Source organism: Myotis myotis, unplaced genomic scaffold (assembly GCF_014108235.1).
Source record: "Myotis myotis isolate mMyoMyo1 unplaced genomic scaffold, mMyoMyo1.p scaffold_m19_p_3, whole genome shotgun sequence".
NCBI classification, from domain to species: Eukaryota; Metazoa; Chordata; class Mammalia; order Chiroptera; family Vespertilionidae; genus Myotis; species Myotis myotis.
The window spans coordinates 199,481,315-199,502,036 of NW_023416335.1; the positions used below are offsets into that span (position 1 = coordinate 199,481,315).

Below are 20,722 nucleotides of genomic sequence, written 5' to 3' on the forward strand. Positions count from 1 at the left end.
TGTATTTTGGGCAAAAGAAAATGAGTGATATTTATTTTTCAGGTACTGTTGGCCTGGGCAATTAAAAAAAGAGGGCAGATTCTAAGGATCTTTTTGAAAGATCATTTTAAAGGTGATTCTGTGGGTTAAGTAGGAGGAACTCTGTGTCCTCCATGTTAACTCATATTTCAACTGGGCAGTGGTATTTGGGCTTTTGTGTTTTCGTTTTTTAAATTAAAAAAATGTTCTTTTTTCTCCCCCTCATAAGACCTTATCAATGACAGCTGAAGAACGGGGAAAAAGAGGGACCATGTTGAAGGTCAAGGTGTAATCAGAAATTAAGAGGCAAGGTGTAAAACTTATGTTTTTAAAGAGATCCCTTTAATTCTAGGCCCTCTCTATATTTTTGAGACAGATACTAAATGAATAAGGACTGGGAGGAATAAAGACAGTTTCAAAAATTCCCTGGGCCTTTATCTAGGAAGAGCTTTCCTAAAGCAAAATATTGTTCTAGATACGACTTAGTTATTTAAATTGATATCTTTATCTTGTACCATACGCACTCAAAGCTTCAGACAGTCTTCTCATCTCCTTTTTTTTTTAAAAAAAAAAAAATAGAAATCATACAAAAAAGATATCTATGCATCAGTTTCTAATACCTAACAGGAAAATATTTTAGAATATTAAAATATTGATAAGCAAATATGTATTATAGGATTAAACACTAGCATTGAAAACAAACAAACAAACCAACAACAAAGAACCAACAAAATTTTCTTCTTGTTTTTGCCTCCTCAGTTTCTGGACTTTCTGATCATTGCAGGAGAGGGGCATAAAGAATCACAATTCTTCTATTTGAAAAAATTAAAATTTTAAAATCAATGATGCCACAATGATGCATAAGTCAGATTTATCTTTTGAAAACATTGCTGGGAAAGCCCAGGTGATTTGAGTGGGAATGCTTTATCCAAAGAAGAGCGCTAACAGGATCTGTCTTGAATATTAGTACAATCTTTTAAGGTTAAAAATAGCAAAAACATTTTAGGTTAGAGTTTTGACAAGTCAAACGTACATTCTATTTAGCCTATAGTTTTAAAGTCTATTTGGGTTTAACTTATCACCCCTATTCCAATATAAAAGAAGAAGAAAGAACCAAGTCATTTTTGAACATTAAGATATTCATAAAGACTATATAAAGTTAAAAAAAGTCTTCACAGATTGTTAGCCATTTCTTTCAATGTTTTCTCCTAAATTCTTCTCTTTCCTTATCAATAGATAACCCCCAGCTCATAAAGAAATACTTTCCAACACTTCCCAGTGAGATTAGTGATTGCTTTTCATGGGAGCTATTGCTCTCTGAGATGTTTAGATGAAGGGAGCATATTTTCTATAAGCCAGCCAATGCTAAAAATTTACTCAAGGGAAATGGGGCAGATGCTATTTTCAGAAGGTGAATTTATGCATTTTTTCTCTCTGTAATTTCTCTACTTGCTGAATATCTGTTTTAGAGCAGAGAGCACGCACCAAAAAAAAAAAAAAAAAAAAAAAAAAAAAAAAAAATCAATAAGTAACGTAACCATCCTTTTAGTTCTGCCATTTTCCTATAAAGTCTTTTTTTTTTTTGCCCCATTTATATTCCATGCTCTTGATCCAGGTGTTCAGATTGGGTGACATAGTGCTAATTCTGCTGAGAGCCAACAAAAGAGTGGATCCTTGTGCTTCTAAAAATTTTCCATCTTCTGCCCCACACCACCACACTCACAATTTGGCGAACAGCCTGCTACTTGTGAGCGATAAGAAGTTGAAAGGCGGTGGTGACTAGACCTGGTGCTGTTTTATGAAGCCACCTAGCTATAGAATTATCGTTTTTACACTTAAAAAAAAAAATGTCCATGCTTTCTTTTTTCTTTTTTTTTCCTTTTTTTAAGTCAAGTACTTTCTTAAAGAAACAATAGCACCACGTTGGCATAGTTGGCCAAACAATAAATGGGAAAGCAAAACTGTACTACATCCTCCAATTTAATCCCACTAGTGCACGAAGTAGTAATGGAAACCCTGGAGCCACAGTGCATGAGATGGTTCCATCTACACAAACATTGACATTCCCAGGAGGGGAAGGATTCTCAAGGTGGCCAGGCTTTTTTCTTCTTTTTCCAGGAAGTTATTATTATTATTTTTTAAGTATTCCATTGGACTCTCTGGGGGGGAGAGAGAGAGAGAGAGAGAGAGAGAGAGAGAGAGAGAGAGAGAGAGAGAGAGAGAGATTGGGAGAGTTTTTTTTTTAGGTCTAGAAGAGTGGATTCTGATGGAAAGATTCATTAGCTTTTTCAGGGGAGAATCCTCATCTTAAAATGTTCAAATAGTGCTATTATACTATGTGGGGAAGCTGGAGCTGGAGTAGAAATTTGACTTAGGTATTCTGTATTGTCATTTAAATCAGAAATAAGCCTATACGTTGAAAGCTAATTCCTACCAGTATGTACGGCTCTTTCATAAACATCCTGAAATTTCCTCATTTTAAAATTTAAAGCAAAGCTTATGAAGTTTTGAGTTGTGAAATGTTAGGTGCTCCCTCTCTGTCAATCCTGGGACATAGCGCTGGAGTGTATGGAGACCAAGGGACTTTTGCAGTTTACATCAAATTGTCTTCTAGTTTTAATTCATTTGCAAATAAGATACTGGGTTAGTATAATAATTAGTTACTTTTTTAATTCATTGATTTATGATGTAGTTGGAGAGGACATGTGTTGGAAAAAGTTAAGAAAGATTATGTCTTTTTGTCTATTTAAGCTTTCCTCATTGGGGTATCTGGGCTGTGAATAGAATTGCTAAGTGAATCAAGTAAGTCATAGACACTCTTAGAATTACCCTATCCAGCTAGGTTGGCAGAAGAATACATGTAAAATGTCTCTGGGAGTCAGTGATTTTAAAAGGTGCATTCTAGGAACAAGAAATAAAATTAGAAGTGCCATCTTGGGAAGAGGAGTAGAGCATCTCACTCCGCAGAACCCATATGTGTGGAAACAGATGAAGGACAAAAGTGACTTGTAGTTCCTTTCACATCTGTCCATAGTGGTTAGAACACCACTCAGTACACCAGAGATGCTCAACTCCAATAACACTGTGCAGTGAGGGTTAAAATACTTGTTGGCTGAGCCAGGGCATCCAGTAAATAGGCCTTCTTTTTGCATACATTCTGAGATCCAGGAAGTCTTTTTCAATTTAATTTAATTTAATTGTTTTATTTCTGGCCTCCGAATCTTGAGGTGTACCAGTGGGATGAAAACTAAACATGTAATGTTTGTTTTCCATATATACTTTCCAAGAATAAGAAGGGTACAATGTGCATGAAATAATAAACCTGGTTGCTTCTCAACCAAAAAGTTCTAAAGCCGAGAAAAGATCCGAATGGTGGATGATTCATTGTTCTAATAAGAAAATTTTGTTATGGAGACCAGAAACATTTTTTAGGCCTGCCCTCAACCATGGGGCTGCCCTCAACTTTGGATTTTCTTCATACCAATTTTTAGTTGAATGGATAAGACACATTCATAGGGACCATTCTTCTAAGAAGACATGAGGGAAAACTTCTAGCTCTGAAGAAAATTTTGGCCTATAAACTAGAAACTCTAGTCAAGGGTATTTTAACAATAGCAACAACAAAATAATAATATATATAGCCAAGGATAAGAGCAAAATTGATTAAAGAAAGTAACTGTGACTTTTTATAAGATATTATTTCAATAGTTGAAATCTTGGGCCATCTTTTGTAGGTCGTCTAAAGATGGAATAACTGTTGTTCAAAATGAATGGAGAATCATAATATTAAAAGAAGTATTACTGGATTTCTAGAAATTGCCTAGAAATCAGTGAGTGCTAACAAATTGAGTAATCACCCCTTTGCTGGTAGAAATCTTTTTGTTTTTCTCTTTATTTTCTTTTTATTTCTCTCTTTTCACTTTGTATTTATGAACCCAGATGCAGAATTTAAAATCAAGTTGTGAATCAAATGTTTCTAACTTATTTTGAAAAGTGTTTTAAAAGAGATCATCTGATTGCTAACTTTTAACAACTAGCTAGTTGGATACTTAGATAGCTTCATTGACAAAAATTGGCATGTCAGGAGCTTTTGGCTAATCAGTTTTCTCACTATGCTCTGAATGAGCTGTTTATAGAATTCCTTGCATCCCAGTGACTCAAGGGCTCTGACCTTCCACCCTCGTAGCAATTTAGGATAATAATCTGGAGCTTTATCTTTTTAATCCTCATACCACCCCTGTGAGGTAGGTAGATGGCATATTGCCCCATTTTGCAGATGAGGAAACTGAGGCACACAGAGGTGAAGTGACTTGCCCAAGGTCACAAAGTGGTGAGTCCGCGGCCGAGTCGACAGATGTTTGTTTCATCGGTGAGAAGAAACCAGGACTATTAAATTCCTAACCTTCTGCTTTTTCCACTCCGCTCAGGACTTGCCAAACAAATTTGCATCGGTGGACTTTGTGTCTTCAGTTTCTCTTGGAAGGCGTAATCAGGGGTACTGGAGTTTTAGGACCCCTCCCCTCTGTGTCTTTGGCTCCAGGCATCCTTTTTTTATTGTTTTGCTTTCACCTTTTACCATTTAGGCCAGACTCTTTCATATCACAAACTACAAAAATAGCACCATTGTACTAAAAAAAGAGAGTTTTACATACTGTTTTTGATATATCCTGTAATGTTGATATGTGAAATTTACATAGTGCTCTATATGGAAAAAAATCAAAGAGAAGTTACTAATTAGGTCGCACACTAACTCATCATTTGAAGGAACTGTTGAGAGTTTGAGACTTTCTAGACTTAACACATACACCTAAGAACGTTTGGCCTCAAAGTTGCAACTATTTGCATTTTCTTTTTAGCAAGATGTGGAAAAATAAAGCTTTGTGTCTACAGCAAATGCATCTGATTTATATTTTGTACCAGTGCCACAGATAGAATCTGGTGGGTTAAATATTGGTGTGCTACTTGACTGCTTGCTGCTGCTATGGAGGAGGCCAAATTTGGGCAAATATAATGGGGATGAAGGAGGATGGGCAGCGATAGACAAACAAGGTAATCAGACACTGTAAAACAAACAGCCTGTGTTGCATAGAAAGAAGTGCAAATAAAAAAAATTAATAAACCACTTAGACAAGACTGCTGAATGAATGGCTCCAGCAGCCAAGATTCAGAGACAAATTTAGTGCAACTGGATCTAGACAACACCCATGCATTTGTGGCTCTTGAGAGGCAAGGACTAAGATATATATATATAGATAGATAGATAGATAGATAGATAGATAGATAGATAGATACAGACATACATACATATATTTTTTCTCTATAGAACATTAGTAATAAAGGATCAACAGCAATCTACCAACTCCAGGACCTTTTTTGAAAGGTGCAAAGCTTTTAACAATCACTCCTAAAGACAATGTTTTAAATGTTTACTTGTGTATTTCATTGGGGGGAATGCCCATCTTTTGAAATGTTATCAAACTTATATTTTGGTGGGTATTCTGGTGTTTAACTGGTAATTCATGCAGAGCAAAGGATCCTGCCGATGGGATGTCATTCTTCACTCCCCAGGAAGGTCTTCCTACATTCGGTAGCTCTTATTTCCCGCATTCCCTCTACTTGCGTTCTTCAAATGTACTTCCTAAAAGCAAGGGAGGAAAAAGCGACATTAACTTGGTGATGTTTTATAGATCCTACCCATCTACTTCTAATGCTGGGTCTCAACCTTTTATAGCTTAAGACTCACCAGTCAGTCTAAGAGAGAGCTTGGGCCAGATTGTTCTAAGAAAGACGCATTTAAGTAAATAGGCTTTAATTTTTTAGTGTAGCTAAACCTCATTCAAGCGACTGCTATGTGCCCCTTTTGGCATGGGGATCACAGATTGCTTGATAACCACACAAAACTGTGTTTCTATTCATCTGCTGCTATCACACATTCATTGACTGAAAGGAGATCCTGAAAAGTTCAGTCTCCTGGCCTGTAGCATCTTTTGTTATTTTTTATTGTTTTATTGCATTTTAGTTCTGTTTTGATTTTTGTGAAAAAGTATTTCTTTTTCATTCTTTCTCTTTGAAGAAAGAGATATTTAGAATTAGAAGAGTGAGGAAATTTGTAATTGTTTTAGACTCTGTAAAATCACAGACATACTGAGCTTGGCTCAAACCCTAGCTCTTCCATTTTCTAGCCCTGAGAGCTTCTTCAAGTGAAAATTTCTTGTGTCTCAATTTCATCCATAAACTGGGATAATAGTTTTTACCTTGTAAGGTTAAGGATTAAAGAATTAGTACATAAAAGCACTTATAATAGGTCTGGCGCATGGCAAGCACTATATAAGTATTATTATTTTATCTTACTCTTATTATCATTATTTCATCTTTACTAGGATGTAGCCATTCCTAGACTAAAATTCCAGGGTTCCTGACTTTGGTGCTACCATTTACTCATCAATAAGCAATGCTTTCCTGCAAGTTTTGCTTAGAGCAGAAGCCTTATGATAACAGGAACTTGTCTGTTCATTATTACAGGCCCATGTTTAGAGCAGTACCCAGGATTTTGCAGGTGCTCACTACATAACTGAAGGATGAATTAAATGAATGAGTATAATGGACTCTCTGATAATGTGCAGAATCAGGTTTTTATACTTTTCCTATAGTTATTATTTTATCCTTGGATATATTTAAATAGCAAAGTTTACTTAGACAAATAAGATGTGAAATGAAATCTAGGAGGAAGTGGCCTTTGCATGCATAAACATAAGATGCTTCTTCTCTTGGTTTTATCTCTAACCAGGAAACCCTTATAGGAGAATATAATGGATAATTATTAGCATAGAATAGGGTTTAAAGATCTACAGAGGCCTTTTTTATAAAATTTTTTTTTAGAACATGTTTCCATCAGGACCAAAAACAAGAGTTCTTTCCATAGTGGCTGGAATCTCCAAATTCTTCCTTCTGGCTAAGGTAGTGACTGCTCACCCAATCATTGTTAGGAGCTTAGAGATCACTGTAAGGGACATTTGTGTTCACCCAGACCTGATACCTGGAGAGGATGAGACGCTGGAGCCGAATCAACTACCAATCCCTGAGCTAAGGCCCATAGGGATTTAGTAATTGTTCTTTCACATGCTTTTCAGCTCTACCTAACATTGGAGTTAGCACCAACTCCTTCATAAAAGCCAGTTAGCACTTTGTAAGTTGATGGTCAATATCCCGTAGGGACTGAATAGAAGGAGGATGGCATCATTGTATAAAAAATGTTTGTTAAATTATCTAGCTCAGGGGCCACTGGAAAAAAAAAGCTTGTGGAACAAAATTGGGCATTCGTATAGGGCAGTGTGAAATGCCATCTGTTTAAAATCCTGGCAGTTTTCTCCCAAATATCATTGACCTTTTATCTAATCCACTTGATTTCTTGCTGAATAAAAGCATCTACTGTTGAACTACCAGTAAATTTGTATTTCTGTCTTAAAATATTTGTACATCTCATTTTGCCTTCTTAAAGGAGTTCTTCAGAAAAATGGCAGAAAGACATATGGGGCCACAGTATAGGATCGCTGTCATCCTAAACTCCTCGTTGCATTTTTGTTCAGTTCTCAGCTGATCAGCTATGTGGCTTTCTAAACTCCAAATAACTATTATTAAGAATACTACTTCTCTATCAAACTACTGAACAAATTAACTGACAGGTCTAAAAATATGCTAATTTGAGTTTTAACTTTTTTTTTCTACCAACTTAGACAAAAATATTTTAAGACTGTGAGAAACACCCAAACTAGGAGAATACTCAAGAATGAAATAATAAGAAATTAAAAGAAAGCCATATGCGATGATTAATCTTTAATCTTCCTCTTGAGCCAAATTAAATCCCAGATTTGCAGAAGGAGAAATTCAGGTATCTTCTATGTGTCACAAATTCATGAGGACTGGAGCAAAAGAAACTGAGGTTAGATGGGCCAACCACATAGATGTTGTCCTTTTCCCCACAGGGAAATTCTTTTCCTTTTGTCTCAAAGCTGAGGTGTAAAGTCCGTACAGAGGGATCCTTCCTGTTTCTTCTGGGTCTGCATCAGCATCACAGCAAAGCCACAGGCAGAAACTCACTTGAGAGAAGCCTACCCTGCTCCAAGGAGCATGGTTCCCATGCACACTCATGTTCGATGGAGGCCACTCAAAACCAGCTGGGATGTCGTCTGGTTTGCATTTGGCTCTCTTCCCAGGCTCTCCCATGGGACTTCTTTGTTGTAGACAATGACAGACAAAACAAAAGCACTCAGGGACTTGGTCTCAGTTGCATCTGTTGCTTTGTTCATTTTCCTAATTTAATTCCGCTGGCCACCGTTGACAATGGGCAGCAAGTGGAGGCCTGTCTGAGGCAGCCTTCAGAACTGGCACCCACCTTCAGTGCACTTCTTGAAGGGTTATGAAACTGTCCCACATTTAGCCAAGCAAAAACTTTTCACTTCAACAGCTTGTCCAAGACAAACAAACCAGCCGAAACTGTTTCTAGTATGCAACTAGACAGATTTTTGAAAGGAAAACAGTAGTAAGTAAATACTGTTTCCTATTGACACTAGGGAAGGTAAGCTTATTTTTCAAAAAAAAAATGTTGGTTCTCTAGCTCACAAGGGTTGGTTGAGGAAATTTATTTCTCTCAGGAAAAGGTTGACCTGCTCATTGGGAAAGGGCTTAATTTGCGATATACATTATTACACTTTGTGGATCATACACAGATATTTATGAAGCTGGAAAATGCTTTGAAGGGCTCATTCACATTCTCCCATTATCTTTCTGCTCCAATCCTAGCTCCTAGCACTTCAAAGGAAAGCTATGCATAAACCTTTTGAGTAAGAAGGCCACTGAGAGCTAGTAACAAGGGCAATAATAATGATCTTGTTTAACATTTGCAGACACTTTACAGTTTACACAATAATCTCACAATACCTCCTGAGATGATTTCATTTACAACAGTCTCATATAGAATTTGAGGTTACATAGGAACAAACGGATAGACACAGGACTAATAATAAAACAGTTTATTCTTTTAATAAAAGAATAACAATTTTATCACTTGAACCCATATAACATTCTAGACACTGTATTACATATGTTAATTGAATACGTTTTCTTATTTATTTCTGCTAGTTCTTTTGGAAGTGGGTACTAGTGTCTTGCCCATTTTACCTTTAAGGAATACAAAGCTTCTACTAAAAGCGATTTCTTGCAGCGAAGATGTGCCTATTGCTGGAATTTGTACCAGTTGCTTCTGATTCTGGAGCTCACCAGTTAGCTGCTCTGCCATACTGCCTCCCCAAGAGGTCAAACAATATCTGGTGCCTCAAGGCCCAAATCTCTCTCAGATAACTGTCTTTGATCAAGTCATGAGCTACCCAGGATCCCAGATGGTATAGATGCTGGTTTAGGGGATGGGTGTCCTTCCAACTACAAGTGTGAGCTGAACCCCATTTGTATGGTTATTGATAGAGAATAGTAGCACAGTATTCTGTGAGCAAAAGCTAACCCCATGGGCATTATAAACCCTTCTTTTCTCCCTGCCTATCTTTATGAGACTTTCGCCTGAGAGAGAGACTTGAAATGAAGGATAATGAATAGGCTCTTTTAAATTTCAGGAAGGAAGCAGTGATATTTTCAATAGACTATGTTTCCACTTCTACCCTTTCCAAACAAATTGAGCATTGTGTGACGTAAAGTCTAAGCAAAGCCTCACACCCTGTAAGAGTGCTGGGAAAATTCTGTCCAGCATGGAATATTTGTCTGTTATATATTATAAGGTCCTAACTCATCATTGACCTTCTTCTAAGAAGGGAAAAAAACAGGAAAAACAATAACAACAATAACAAAATGAGGAGTGGATGATTGAAAAGATGAGTCAGACCTCAGCTCTTCACTTGTTAAGAAGGATGGGCGTGAGCTAGTTTGCTGGCTTGACCTGGAGACACGTGAAATTGTGGAGGACAAGTTAGATGTCTCAAGATCAAGTCTGGTATCTCTTTACTACGGGGAATCACAAGTTCAAATTCAGGAGAGTTAGGTCAGCCTTTCCTCTCTGGGAGCCAAGCAAAATGAGTGTCATGTGACTTACTTAGCACTTTGGAATGTGACTTTTGCAACCGGAGGTCAAGGTGCACATTTTGAGAGATTCTGGTTCCTGATGGAGTGGCTGCCTCTTTAACAAAAAGTGAGAAGTATGAAGACTGGATGCAATGTTGGTCAGCCCAGCCTCTTGTTTTTTCCTGGAATCCACTGCATCATATCTCCTATGTGGTTATGGTGGCACAGGCCATTTTTTTCTAATATGATCCTCTCCTCCAGTCATAGTGGATTGGCCCCCAGGGCAGGTCCCTTCCCCAACCCTCATGACTGAATGTGGTAGCTATATCAAGGCGGATCCATTCCTTTATTGGCCAGCTTTGGCTCAAGGATTTTCCTTAGACTATACGGCCATCTAGGATGCTTCCACCTAACCTACTCCCTCTCTCTACTTCACTTGGGATCAGACTTGCATTACCTTCTTCTGATGGCTTGCTTAGGTTTCCCCGATTCTCTCCTATGTCCTTTCACACAAACATTTCCCCTAATAACACCCTTGCTCATTTAACCCAGTCTCATCTCTTTTTTCTTAGAGGACATAGGCTTACACACGTGGCTTGGATCACAGGTCCCACATAGGAGTTGTGTGACCATTGATTGACAATCACTGTTTTCTTACTCAGCCCAAGTTTTCTAATCTGTACAATGGGGATAATTATAGTATTTACTCTACAGGCTTAATGGTGAAACTTAAATAAGGTGGCTTGCTATAGCCCTTAGCACAGGGCATATGCCTAATAAATACCAGCTATTGTTATGGATATTGCCTTATTTTTTCTCTTTTTTGGTAGTTTCTGTTGTTAAAGTACATCCCTTGCGCCCTAACTGGTTTGGCTCAGTAGATAGAGCATCAGCCTGCAGACTCAAGGGTCCCAGGTTCGATTCTGGTCAAGGGCATGTACCTTGGTTGCGGGCACATACCAGTAGGGAGTGTGCAGGAGGCAGCTGATCAATGTTTCTCTCCCATTGATGTTTCTAACTCTCTATCCCTCTCCCTTCTTCTCTGTAAAAAAATCAATAAAATATATTTTTTAAAAAGTACATCCCTTGCTAGGGTGCTGCCCTTTCTCTGGCTGGAGAAAGAGTAGCTACTTACTGGTTATCTATCAATCCCTTGAGTGCTGGGATATCAGGTGCGTAGCTATTTTTTTCTAGGAACTGGTACATCCCTACGAATCTCCAGGAAATAGGGAACTCATATTTGTCCCATAATTATTCCACAATACCCCAACCTAGCCAATTTCTTACTCTTCAAAGGATACTGGCTAACTCTATTTCAAATATGCCTGCCTATGATGTAAGAAATCACTAACAAAATGGTTTAAAAGCCTGGAAAAAATGAAAAGAAATGCCAAGGGGCATTTTCCCTCACTGGCAAGAGGTATTTCTGTTGTCTTTAATAGTCTTGAAGGTTGTTGTAAAATACTTTGGGGTCCAGGCTGCTAGACTGTTGATTTTTATGGGAAGCTTGTTTAGTTAGCTGTTTGTGTTTGTGTTACATTTTTAAATTTTAAAAAAAAGTTGAAGCACACTATCTTTCTCAGAGGGAGTTGACTTTGGAATTGCTGAAAGGTTCAAATGTTGTGTTATTTTAAAAAGAGAAACACCACATTCTAACAACTTCACTGATACGTGCTAAAGATTCAGCACATTTTTACCTAAAAACTGAATTTGATTACTTTTTTCTAATAAGCCTCCAAAATGCCATTATTTTATCTGACGTACAACTTATACTAGAATATTTAAATTAGCGTATACAGCAACTTCTATTACAACGTGTTGGGGAGAGGGGAAGCCCTGAGTTGGTTACCTTTGCTGTCATTTCAATGCAATAACAATGAGCTCACAGGATTAGCAGGAAAGGGTGTTGCCCTCTTCCACTCATGCTGGGTGTGTGTGTGACAAATCTGGGCAGCACATTCATAACTGTGTTTTACAGACTGACAGCTGTCAGAAGGGAGGGCAGTTGTGGAGCTGGGTGGAAAAGGTGAAGAGATTAAGCCCAAAACAAATGAAACTCATAGATACAGACAACAACATGGTGATTACCAGGGGGCAAAGGGAGTCGGAGGAGGTAGAATAGGGGATAGAAGGGATAAATAGTGATGGAAAGAGATTTGACTTGGGATGGTGAACCTACAATACAATATACAGATGATGTATTATAGACTTGAACACCTGAAACCTATCTAATTTTATTAACCAATATCACCCCCAAAAATTCAAGAAAAAACAAGAACACAGAAAGAATAGTGTGTTCTAAATTTTCCTCCTCACTGAATTGAGAGAAATTTTGGAAGTTTGGAAGGCTCCCCTGAACTCTGAGGATGAACAAAATAGCACTCTGACAAGTGGAAGTGATTTGCATCTGTTTGAGGTTGATGGGAGCCTTCAGCATAGAAAAGTAAACACACCTGCTGCCAGCCAGTGCTTTTCCAAGACAGAAAATGGCGCAAGAACAATCCATGTGTATGCCCAATCCATGTGTATTTCTGATTTTACAGGTCAATAAATATTGTCACTGATTTTCAAAGGAATCAGTAGCCGGTGAGCATACAAGCTGAGGAATTCTGTAGTGAATATTCAAAACTTCATAAAGGACATCCTGCTTCATCTAAAAACAATTTCCACCAAAGCCTTCCCCTTGAACTTCAGACTATTAACTTTGCCCTTAGATTAGAAGTCAACTCCCATAGACACAGACAACAGCATGGGGATTACCAGAGGGAAAGGGGGGTAAGGGAGGTAGAAGAGGGTAAAGGAGAAATAAATGGTGATGGAAGAAAATTGACTTGGGTGGTGAACACACAACACAACATACAGATGATGTATTATAGAATTGTACCCCTGAAACCCATATAATCTTATTAACCAATGTCACCCCACTAAATTCAATGAAAATTAAAAAGGAAGTCAGCTCCCTATTATCTATTAAATATTGCAAAAAGTCCTATTCCCTTCTTATAGACAAGTAAAGAGAATAAATCTCATCTACCCCATGTATGCTAATGAACTTGAGAAACTGCAAAATGTATTACTTAAGAAAACACTGTTTCCTATTGGTGGTTGGTGGGAGGGAGGTGGACAGGAGATTGGGGGAGAGAAGGGGAAAGGCTCTCCGGAGCTCATTTCTCTGCCTCCCTCTCCACTCTTACATCCTAACAGCACTCACATTAGAAGCTGTATGAGGTTTTGTTTGTTTTCAAGAGATGTTTGAGAGAAGATCAAATACTTGTGAAAGGCACTGAATCGGCAACCCTAGAAACTGAAATGTCCCGGAAGCGGTGCGAGCCTGAAAATATCCCACATTTCTATTTATTTTGGCAATTTGACTTAAAACTAGTAAGAGTTGGAGTTCATGCTACAATTAAATTTTCCTCAGTCACCATGAAATGAAAACACATATTGCATTTGATTTTAACTGGTTGAGAAAAATGGTGGTTTTCTGAAAGTTCATTCTATGACCTAAAAATAAAAGTTAAGCGATTCTCACATGGGTTGGCCGGGATTCTTTTTAAGTTGTAATTATTTGTAGAACTGGGTTCTTTGGTTGGAAGGGGTCTTAGGTCACTCCGTTCTCTTTTCCCACCATGTGCTTGAAACCAACTACCATATCACTGAAGAGTGTTGGCAGCTGAAGCTTGAAGTCTGGGGAATATGAGACCTACTTCCATTTGAGGAGATCTATTTCTTTTTCAGATGGCTCTATTTTTTAGAATGAAGTAAAATAATATTAACAAAAACTTTAATAGTGCTTACTACGTACTGGGCACCAACTTGTTCACTATCATATATATTTGTACACACACACACACACACACACACACACACACACACACACACACAATCTCAAATCCTCACAACTGTAGATTCAATTAGATGAATTCAACTAGATAAATTCAATCAAGTAGATTCCGACTGACAGATAAGGAAACTGAAGCACAAATAAGTTACATCATTTGCCCAAGGTCATACCACTAGTAAGCTAATCAGCATTTGAAGTTAGGCAGTCTGATTCCACATTCTCTACTCTTAACCCACTATGTTTTACTGCTTCTACAATCTTTATAATTCTCCTTCATACCTAGTTCAGAGGTTTGCACATGGTAGGTGCTCAATAAAAAATTTTTTTCAGCAATTTTATTTTAATTTTTAATTTTAAATTAAATTTTTAATTTTATTTAATCTTTACATATCCCATAAGTTTTACACATAATCATCAATTTTCCCTAAGAGAAGCAGTTGAAATAGTAGAATTTTAAATGATGTCTACTACTCTGCCTACTTCAGGAAAGTATTGAGGGGACTAATAGTTACATAACATTTGCTATAAAGTACATTTGATTTTAAAGGTGGCAGATGCCACCTTTGGCAATTGTACTTTTGGCAATAGGCCCTTGAATGATTTCAGTTGAGGCTAGAGAAGGAAATTGTAAACCTGCAACACTTATGTAAGCACAACTCCTTTGTTCTTTCTTTCTTTACTCTGAACTTGCCTCACCCCCTGTGCAAGAACGAGAGGAATCATGTCATCTCAGCAGTGCTATGTATTTTTATAGCTGCCTTTCTACCTCTATTCATCTACCTAGAACACCCATCCAATCCACCCATCATTCATTCATCCATTCATCCATCTATCTACACAACATTATATACCATGTATCACTAGGTGCTTAGTATTGATTCTAGAAAGGGGGAGATGGAAAGACAATAGTAGATTCTTCCTATTTACTTAGTTCATATTATTCTGAAGTCACATCTAGCCATTCAAGATAATTGCTTTAGAGTTGATAAAAACCCATTACAAAAAGAAGTGGGTTTTAATCCATAATCTAGGATTTAAACATTCTTTAGCTAGAAAGTTCTATTGCTTTTTTTTTCTTTTGATGTCCTTGTCTTCTTTTTGGATGAAGTTCATCATTGGGTGTACTTATACTTTATCCAAAGTCTTGATTTATAGTTGACATTTATTCACTCATCAATGAAAGAAGGAACAGACAATTCTTTAAGGAACCTTTTCATAGGACATTAACTGTTAATTCTTCTGCTCAACTGTGGTCCCTTGAAGAGCCATCTGTGTTTGCTGGCTACTCTCAGATGGTAGTCACAGTAGGCCTATGTCTGAGGCTGGTCCTAGAGCATGATGTCTTAGCAAGAGTACTCAGCATCTCCTGGATAAGGTGGCTGGCCATATGGGTTTCAGGTACTAGCTGGCTTTCATCGATCGAATAACCCAGGATCCACTTTGCAACCACCACAGCAGTGGCTTGGCTTCCATCTGTGGCTTTGCTATGCTTCTGATTGGACCGTTTTCTCCTAGATTGAGCCTTGGGCATATTCATATATTATACAGGCTGGATTTTCAGTGAACCATGAAGGAAGAATGGCCCTGAAGTAGAAGGCATGGAAGGACCAGCCAGAAAGGAGGTTTCTTTATACCATGACATCATCAAAGTAGGCTACTTGATGAAATGCTTTGCTTCTTGGTTCTTGGTTTAGTCATCTTCTTTTCCCAAGGGTCATCATTTGCTTGGCTGTCCACTTATCTCTCTCAACTCTTATAATCAACAATTTGGATGATCTTGAGACTTTTTGCTTTATTAACTGTGAAGACCCTAACCCTACTGTTTAAATCAAGGAAGGTGGAGGAGAAGATCTCTAAGACCTACATTCTGTGATTCTATAGAGCTTTTCTTTTCCCTCAGGGAAATCCATCAACCCTGCTCTCATTTACTCCATTCCTTCTGGTGGGAATATATTAAATTAGTAGGAGACTTCATGGGGCCACTTCTACCCCATCTTTTTCTTTTGGAATTCTTATTAGTCCATATTGATTATGTGCTATTCTCTGCTGGCCAGAAGGAGGGCATCTTAGAACCCAAGCACATCTTTACCCATTTCTGGATCTCAGTATTCTTATCTTTAAAATGAAGTGATTGAACCAAATGATTTCTGAGGCCTTTTACAGCTCATACTATGGTCCTAGAATTTCCATGGAGCTGAAATGCCTAAGATTTCAGATCTAAAAATCTAGGAGTCTATGTGTGTGTGGGGGAGAGAAAGTAAGAGAGAAACAGCAACAGAGAGTATTCTAGGAGTCAGAAGACAGTAGTCATATATCAGAAGTCTCCTGTTATGGGCTGGATTGTGTCACTTACCCCAAAATTTACATGTTGAAATCCCAACCTCCAGTACCTCAAAATGTGACTGTATTTGGAGATGGGGAGTCAACATACAGGTAATTAAATTAAAATGAGGTCATTATGGTGGGTCCTATTCCAACATGACCATTGTTCTATAAGAGGGATAAATTTGGGCACAAAGATATGCATAGAAGGAAGATGATGTGAAGACACGGGGAGAAGAAGGGCAATTACAAGCCATGGAGAAAGGCCTGGAACAGATTCTTCTCTAATATTTCTCAAAGGGAACCAACCCAGCCAACATCTTGATCTTAGACTTCCAGGCTCCAGAAGTAGATGAAAATAACTTTCTGCTGCTTAAGCTACCTAGTCTGTGGTATTTGTTATGGCACCCCTAGCAAACTAATACATCTTTTATGTCTGATTCCAAAGTGGAAAAAAAAAAAAGGTTCAATGACCTTCTCTCATAGGTTACCTCACAGGCCTCACAGGCCTGTAGGCAAATACTGGATGCCCTTTGGCCCAAACCAAGACATGCAGCCTCTAAGTTCATTGCAGGAAAGGAAATCTGGGAATTTCTATGACACAATTCAGTCTTGTGGAGAATTTGGGGCTAATATTTAACTCTGGACATATATTGACATGAGCAATTCTTCTATTATAGATTCACACAAAATTTTTAAATGCATACAAAAGCCTTGATTTTGTAATCTTAATTGTTTTATTTAATTGTTTTTTGGGAGCAGGAAATTTGACTCTTTTATAATATTTGTTCTTTTTTCATTCTTGCCACTGCCTTTCTTTGGGCTTTCCTGGGGATTACGTGCTTCATTTCCATTTTCTCCATGTTTAACAGCCACATTCTATAACAGACTCCTTCAATCCTTCCATCACGGGTATTAGCTAGCTCCACTAGGCTACTGTTCTTCATTTCCTCTAGCATTGCCCACTTTTCTGTATCGCTGTCTGCTTCTCTCTCATCGTCTTTGCCCCTCTCTGCTCTTCTCCTCCATTTTCCTTTTTGCTTCTGTGTTCAGTTTCTAGCTCCAGTCTCCCTCCTCTGCTCTTTCTTCTTTCCTTTCATCTGCTGACTTGCTTCCGTCCCCTCCTTCTGTTTCCCTCCTGGGTGTTTCTTTGGCCCACCTTTCCTTCTCCTCTGAGACTTCTTTTTCTTGTTGGTAGTTGGGGGCTGATACTGTAAACATCACAAAAATAATGGCATTGAGAACAGGTGGTCCCCTTGGTGTCCCAGAAGACAGCCTTAGAGTTAGCCCAGAATGCCTGGGCTCCATGGGATGCGGGAGACAGCACTGGTGTTGCACAGGTGTCTACACCTCAGTCACCAGACCCAACATTCCAGAACTTTGGGGCTCATCTTGGACCCCCACCCTCTAACCAACTAGAAATTGAGAGGCACTGGGTCACCTGGGAAGAAAGAGAATTAACCTGCTTTCACAATCCCCAGCACAACTTTCCAGTCTCATTCACCAAAAAGTAACTTCTGTGGTGCTTGCTCCCTGACCATTGGCTGCTGTGTTCTCTGGACACCAGGTTGTGCCCCGTCTCTTTCTACCCCTCAAGGTATCTCCCTGGAGTCACATCTTTGCTCAACCCTCATGGTCCTCCTCCAGTCTCGGCTGCAGTTTACGACCAGGAAGCAGCAAAGGTGTCATTGTAAACATCTTGATTTCTCATCTTGGGCATTCTGCACTATGCTAGTCTTGGCTCCAAAGATTAAAACCACAGGTGGTATTTTTTTGTTTTGTTTGATTTTTCCTTTTGTCAACAGAATCCCCATGGAAACACTTTCCTTACTCAACCTTCCTCTCTTTCTTCTTCATTCTTCACCTTCTCTTTAGTTCTCATTCTTTCTACCTCATGACTAAAATGTTAATCACTTATATTCACTTGTTTACTCATTCACTCATTCATTCATTCATTCAACAAAAGTTTATCAGGTGACAAACATGCATCAGATGATTTAAATGCTCTTGATGGCAGAGATAGTACCTCTAAGGTTTGTTTAAAATCTAGCTTTTAAAAAAGACACCTGCAAATTTTGGTCATTAGAAATTTCTAGGTATTCTTTGAGCCAAACAGAAATTTCTATTTTTAATGTTTTTCTTTAACTATGTTTGCCATTGGATGTGAATTTCAAATAGTTCCCATTTTAGAGTTGTGTTTTTTTTTACACCTTTGCAGAATACCAGGACCTGAAAGTTTCCAGGTTTTGTTCTTAATTACAATTATGACAGATGTTAACATTTGCCCAACAGCTGTGTTGTGCAGACACATGGAAAGCACTGTATGTGCAGTAAGTTAATTCTCAGAGCGACCTGATGAGGTAGCTATTACCATTCTTCACCACCTGCTGGTTATCTGATTGTCCAGAGCAGTGCAAAAGAGAATTTGCAATGCGGAGAGACCAAAGGGATGGACATCTAGGGTGAGAATGGAGCTATTTTGACCTGTAAGACAGGAGACTATGGGGACTAAATTACTGTTTGGTCCACCCACACATATAAGACACAGATCTCTTGAGGATGGCGGGATCCCACTCCAGCTGGCTTACCTTCTGAGCCTTGGGGACATCAGTGTGGCGCTGGGCACGGACGGAGCGGGCTGACTTGGCAGGCTTGAGTGGGGCGCAGTACATCTCCAGTCTCCTCAGATCACAGCTTCGGAAGCAGCACTCGTCCACAATGCCTGTCTGAATTGCCCTCCGACTGTTGGAGCCATAACCTGTGGGCTTGTCTGTACAAATGAAATGCAGAGTGGCCTGGCTTTAGAGTGGAATATTCCAAATTCATGGTTCCACCTAGACTCTGAAGACTCTCCTCTCCCCATGCCTAGTCATCCCACACATTTGTATGTGAACCTCTCTTTGAAGCTTCTCCACAATTCCTGTTCCTATAGATCCTTCTGGATTCTAGTATGTCTCCAGGAACCTGTATCACACTCGTTTACACTCATTCACAACATACTTTGTGTTAGTTCTCCTGATGTTCTCAGCAGCCCTCAGCCAAAAAACTGTATGGCCCAATCCTACCCTTACTTTATATATTGGCTTGAGAGGCTGCTAGGGATATTAATAAAAGAGGACCATGCATTCAGTTTCCTTTACCTTTTTAGAAAATTTGCATCGTTTTTATATGCAGGATGGCTCAAATATTTGCTCTTTTGCTTAGTTGCTTCCACTGTATGAACATCAGTGAGATTTTAAATCTAGGAAAGACTCCTACTTTCTTGGTGTGGAGGCTGAAACTCGGGGTTGGGAAGGACTTGCTATAGGTCATTCATTCTGCAGTAAATGGTAGAACCAAGAGTTTAACCCAGATCTTCTCTCTGCCAACCCCAAGCGCCTCACAGAGCCTGGAAGATCTGTTGCACAACTCTGGACAAGTCATTGAAGCTTCCTGAGCCTCAGTTTACTCATTTGTAAAGTGGGATTAATGATATCTTTCTTGTGAGGGTTGTTTGAGGATTACATGAGATAATATATGGAAAGTACTTAGAGTATCACTAGACACATAGTAGGTCCTAAATAAATATTGGGTTGCTTTCTCTGAGCACCCCTTCCCAGGAACTTACACGGTTTGTGAAGAAGCAGTGTTACTGTTGACTGCATCCAGAAACCTTGGAACTTGGAACTGATGACAATACCGATGTGATAGGGCTCTCTCTCTTATCACCCCAGAGAGATCAGAACAATCAATTCTGTCTTCTTATAGAATAACTATTAGACCGAGACAGAATGAACTAAACGTCCACCTTTCCTGTGACCTGGATTGCCCATAGGGAACACGATGAGTCAAATTTCTCTTGATATTTGCAAATCAATTAGACCTCTTTACTTGGCAAGTAGGTTTTAGTCTGATTTCATTTTGTTTTGATTTGAATACACTTTTCCTGGCTCTAGAATGAAAAGAAAGGACAAAACAAGCTTACATGGACCTTAAATTGTACCTGGATCCTTTGTAAGCTTTTTGTCGTAGCAGAACTCTTGTTAAAACGAATCTTGCTTATATACCAATATATAAAACAGACAGAAGTAAAAGTGCCCTGATTCAGGCAAGGGCAGGGGGACCCTGTCTCAGCTTTCTCTCCTGTCCCTTAACTCCCTTGGGGAGTAGGAGGGGGAGGGGGGAAGGAGGGCTGGTTTTCTCCACTGACATTCAGATTTCATGGTGGAAAATGTGTAAACCATTGATCTAGAAGAATCCAATTAATCAGTCTGACATATATTCGATCTTAACTCCTGACACAGGAGACAGTAAGATATTTTACATTTAAAAAGTCTGCATTTGCACAATAATGACACTGTTCTTTAGGATGGAGTTTTGAAAGTCAAAATCCACAATGTATATTTTGAACTCCCAGGGTAATAGCCCACCACCAGCTTAGTCTGGCAGCCTTGTGGCCCAAAGGGCCAACTGTTGGTGGCATCCCCTGAGAAC

The 20,722-nt window shown here is 38.7% G+C and overlaps 1 protein-coding gene across 6 annotated transcripts in view; it reads right to left on the bottom strand.

The window, feature by feature from the left end:
- Positions 1-532: 532 nt before the first annotated feature.
- Positions 533-20,722, bottom strand: part of IGF1 (insulin like growth factor 1) — a 70,868-nt gene continuing 50,678 nt past the window's right edge. For 2 of the 6 annotated variants that reach the window (XM_036300015.1, XM_036300016.1), the window contains exons 3-4: positions 18,838-19,019; positions 533-5,656 (exon numbers count right to left, since the gene is read on the bottom strand). In XM_036300015.1, coding sequence (XP_036155908.1) covers positions 5,597-5,656; positions 18,838-19,019 — 242 coding nt within the window. In that variant the 3' untranslated portion in view covers positions 533-5,596. Of the gene's footprint in view, positions 5,657-16,792; positions 17,461-18,837; positions 19,020-20,722 lie in introns of those variants that run through there. The other 4 variants (XM_036300014.1, XM_036300017.1, XM_036300013.1 and 1 more) reach the window with 4 other exon arrangements.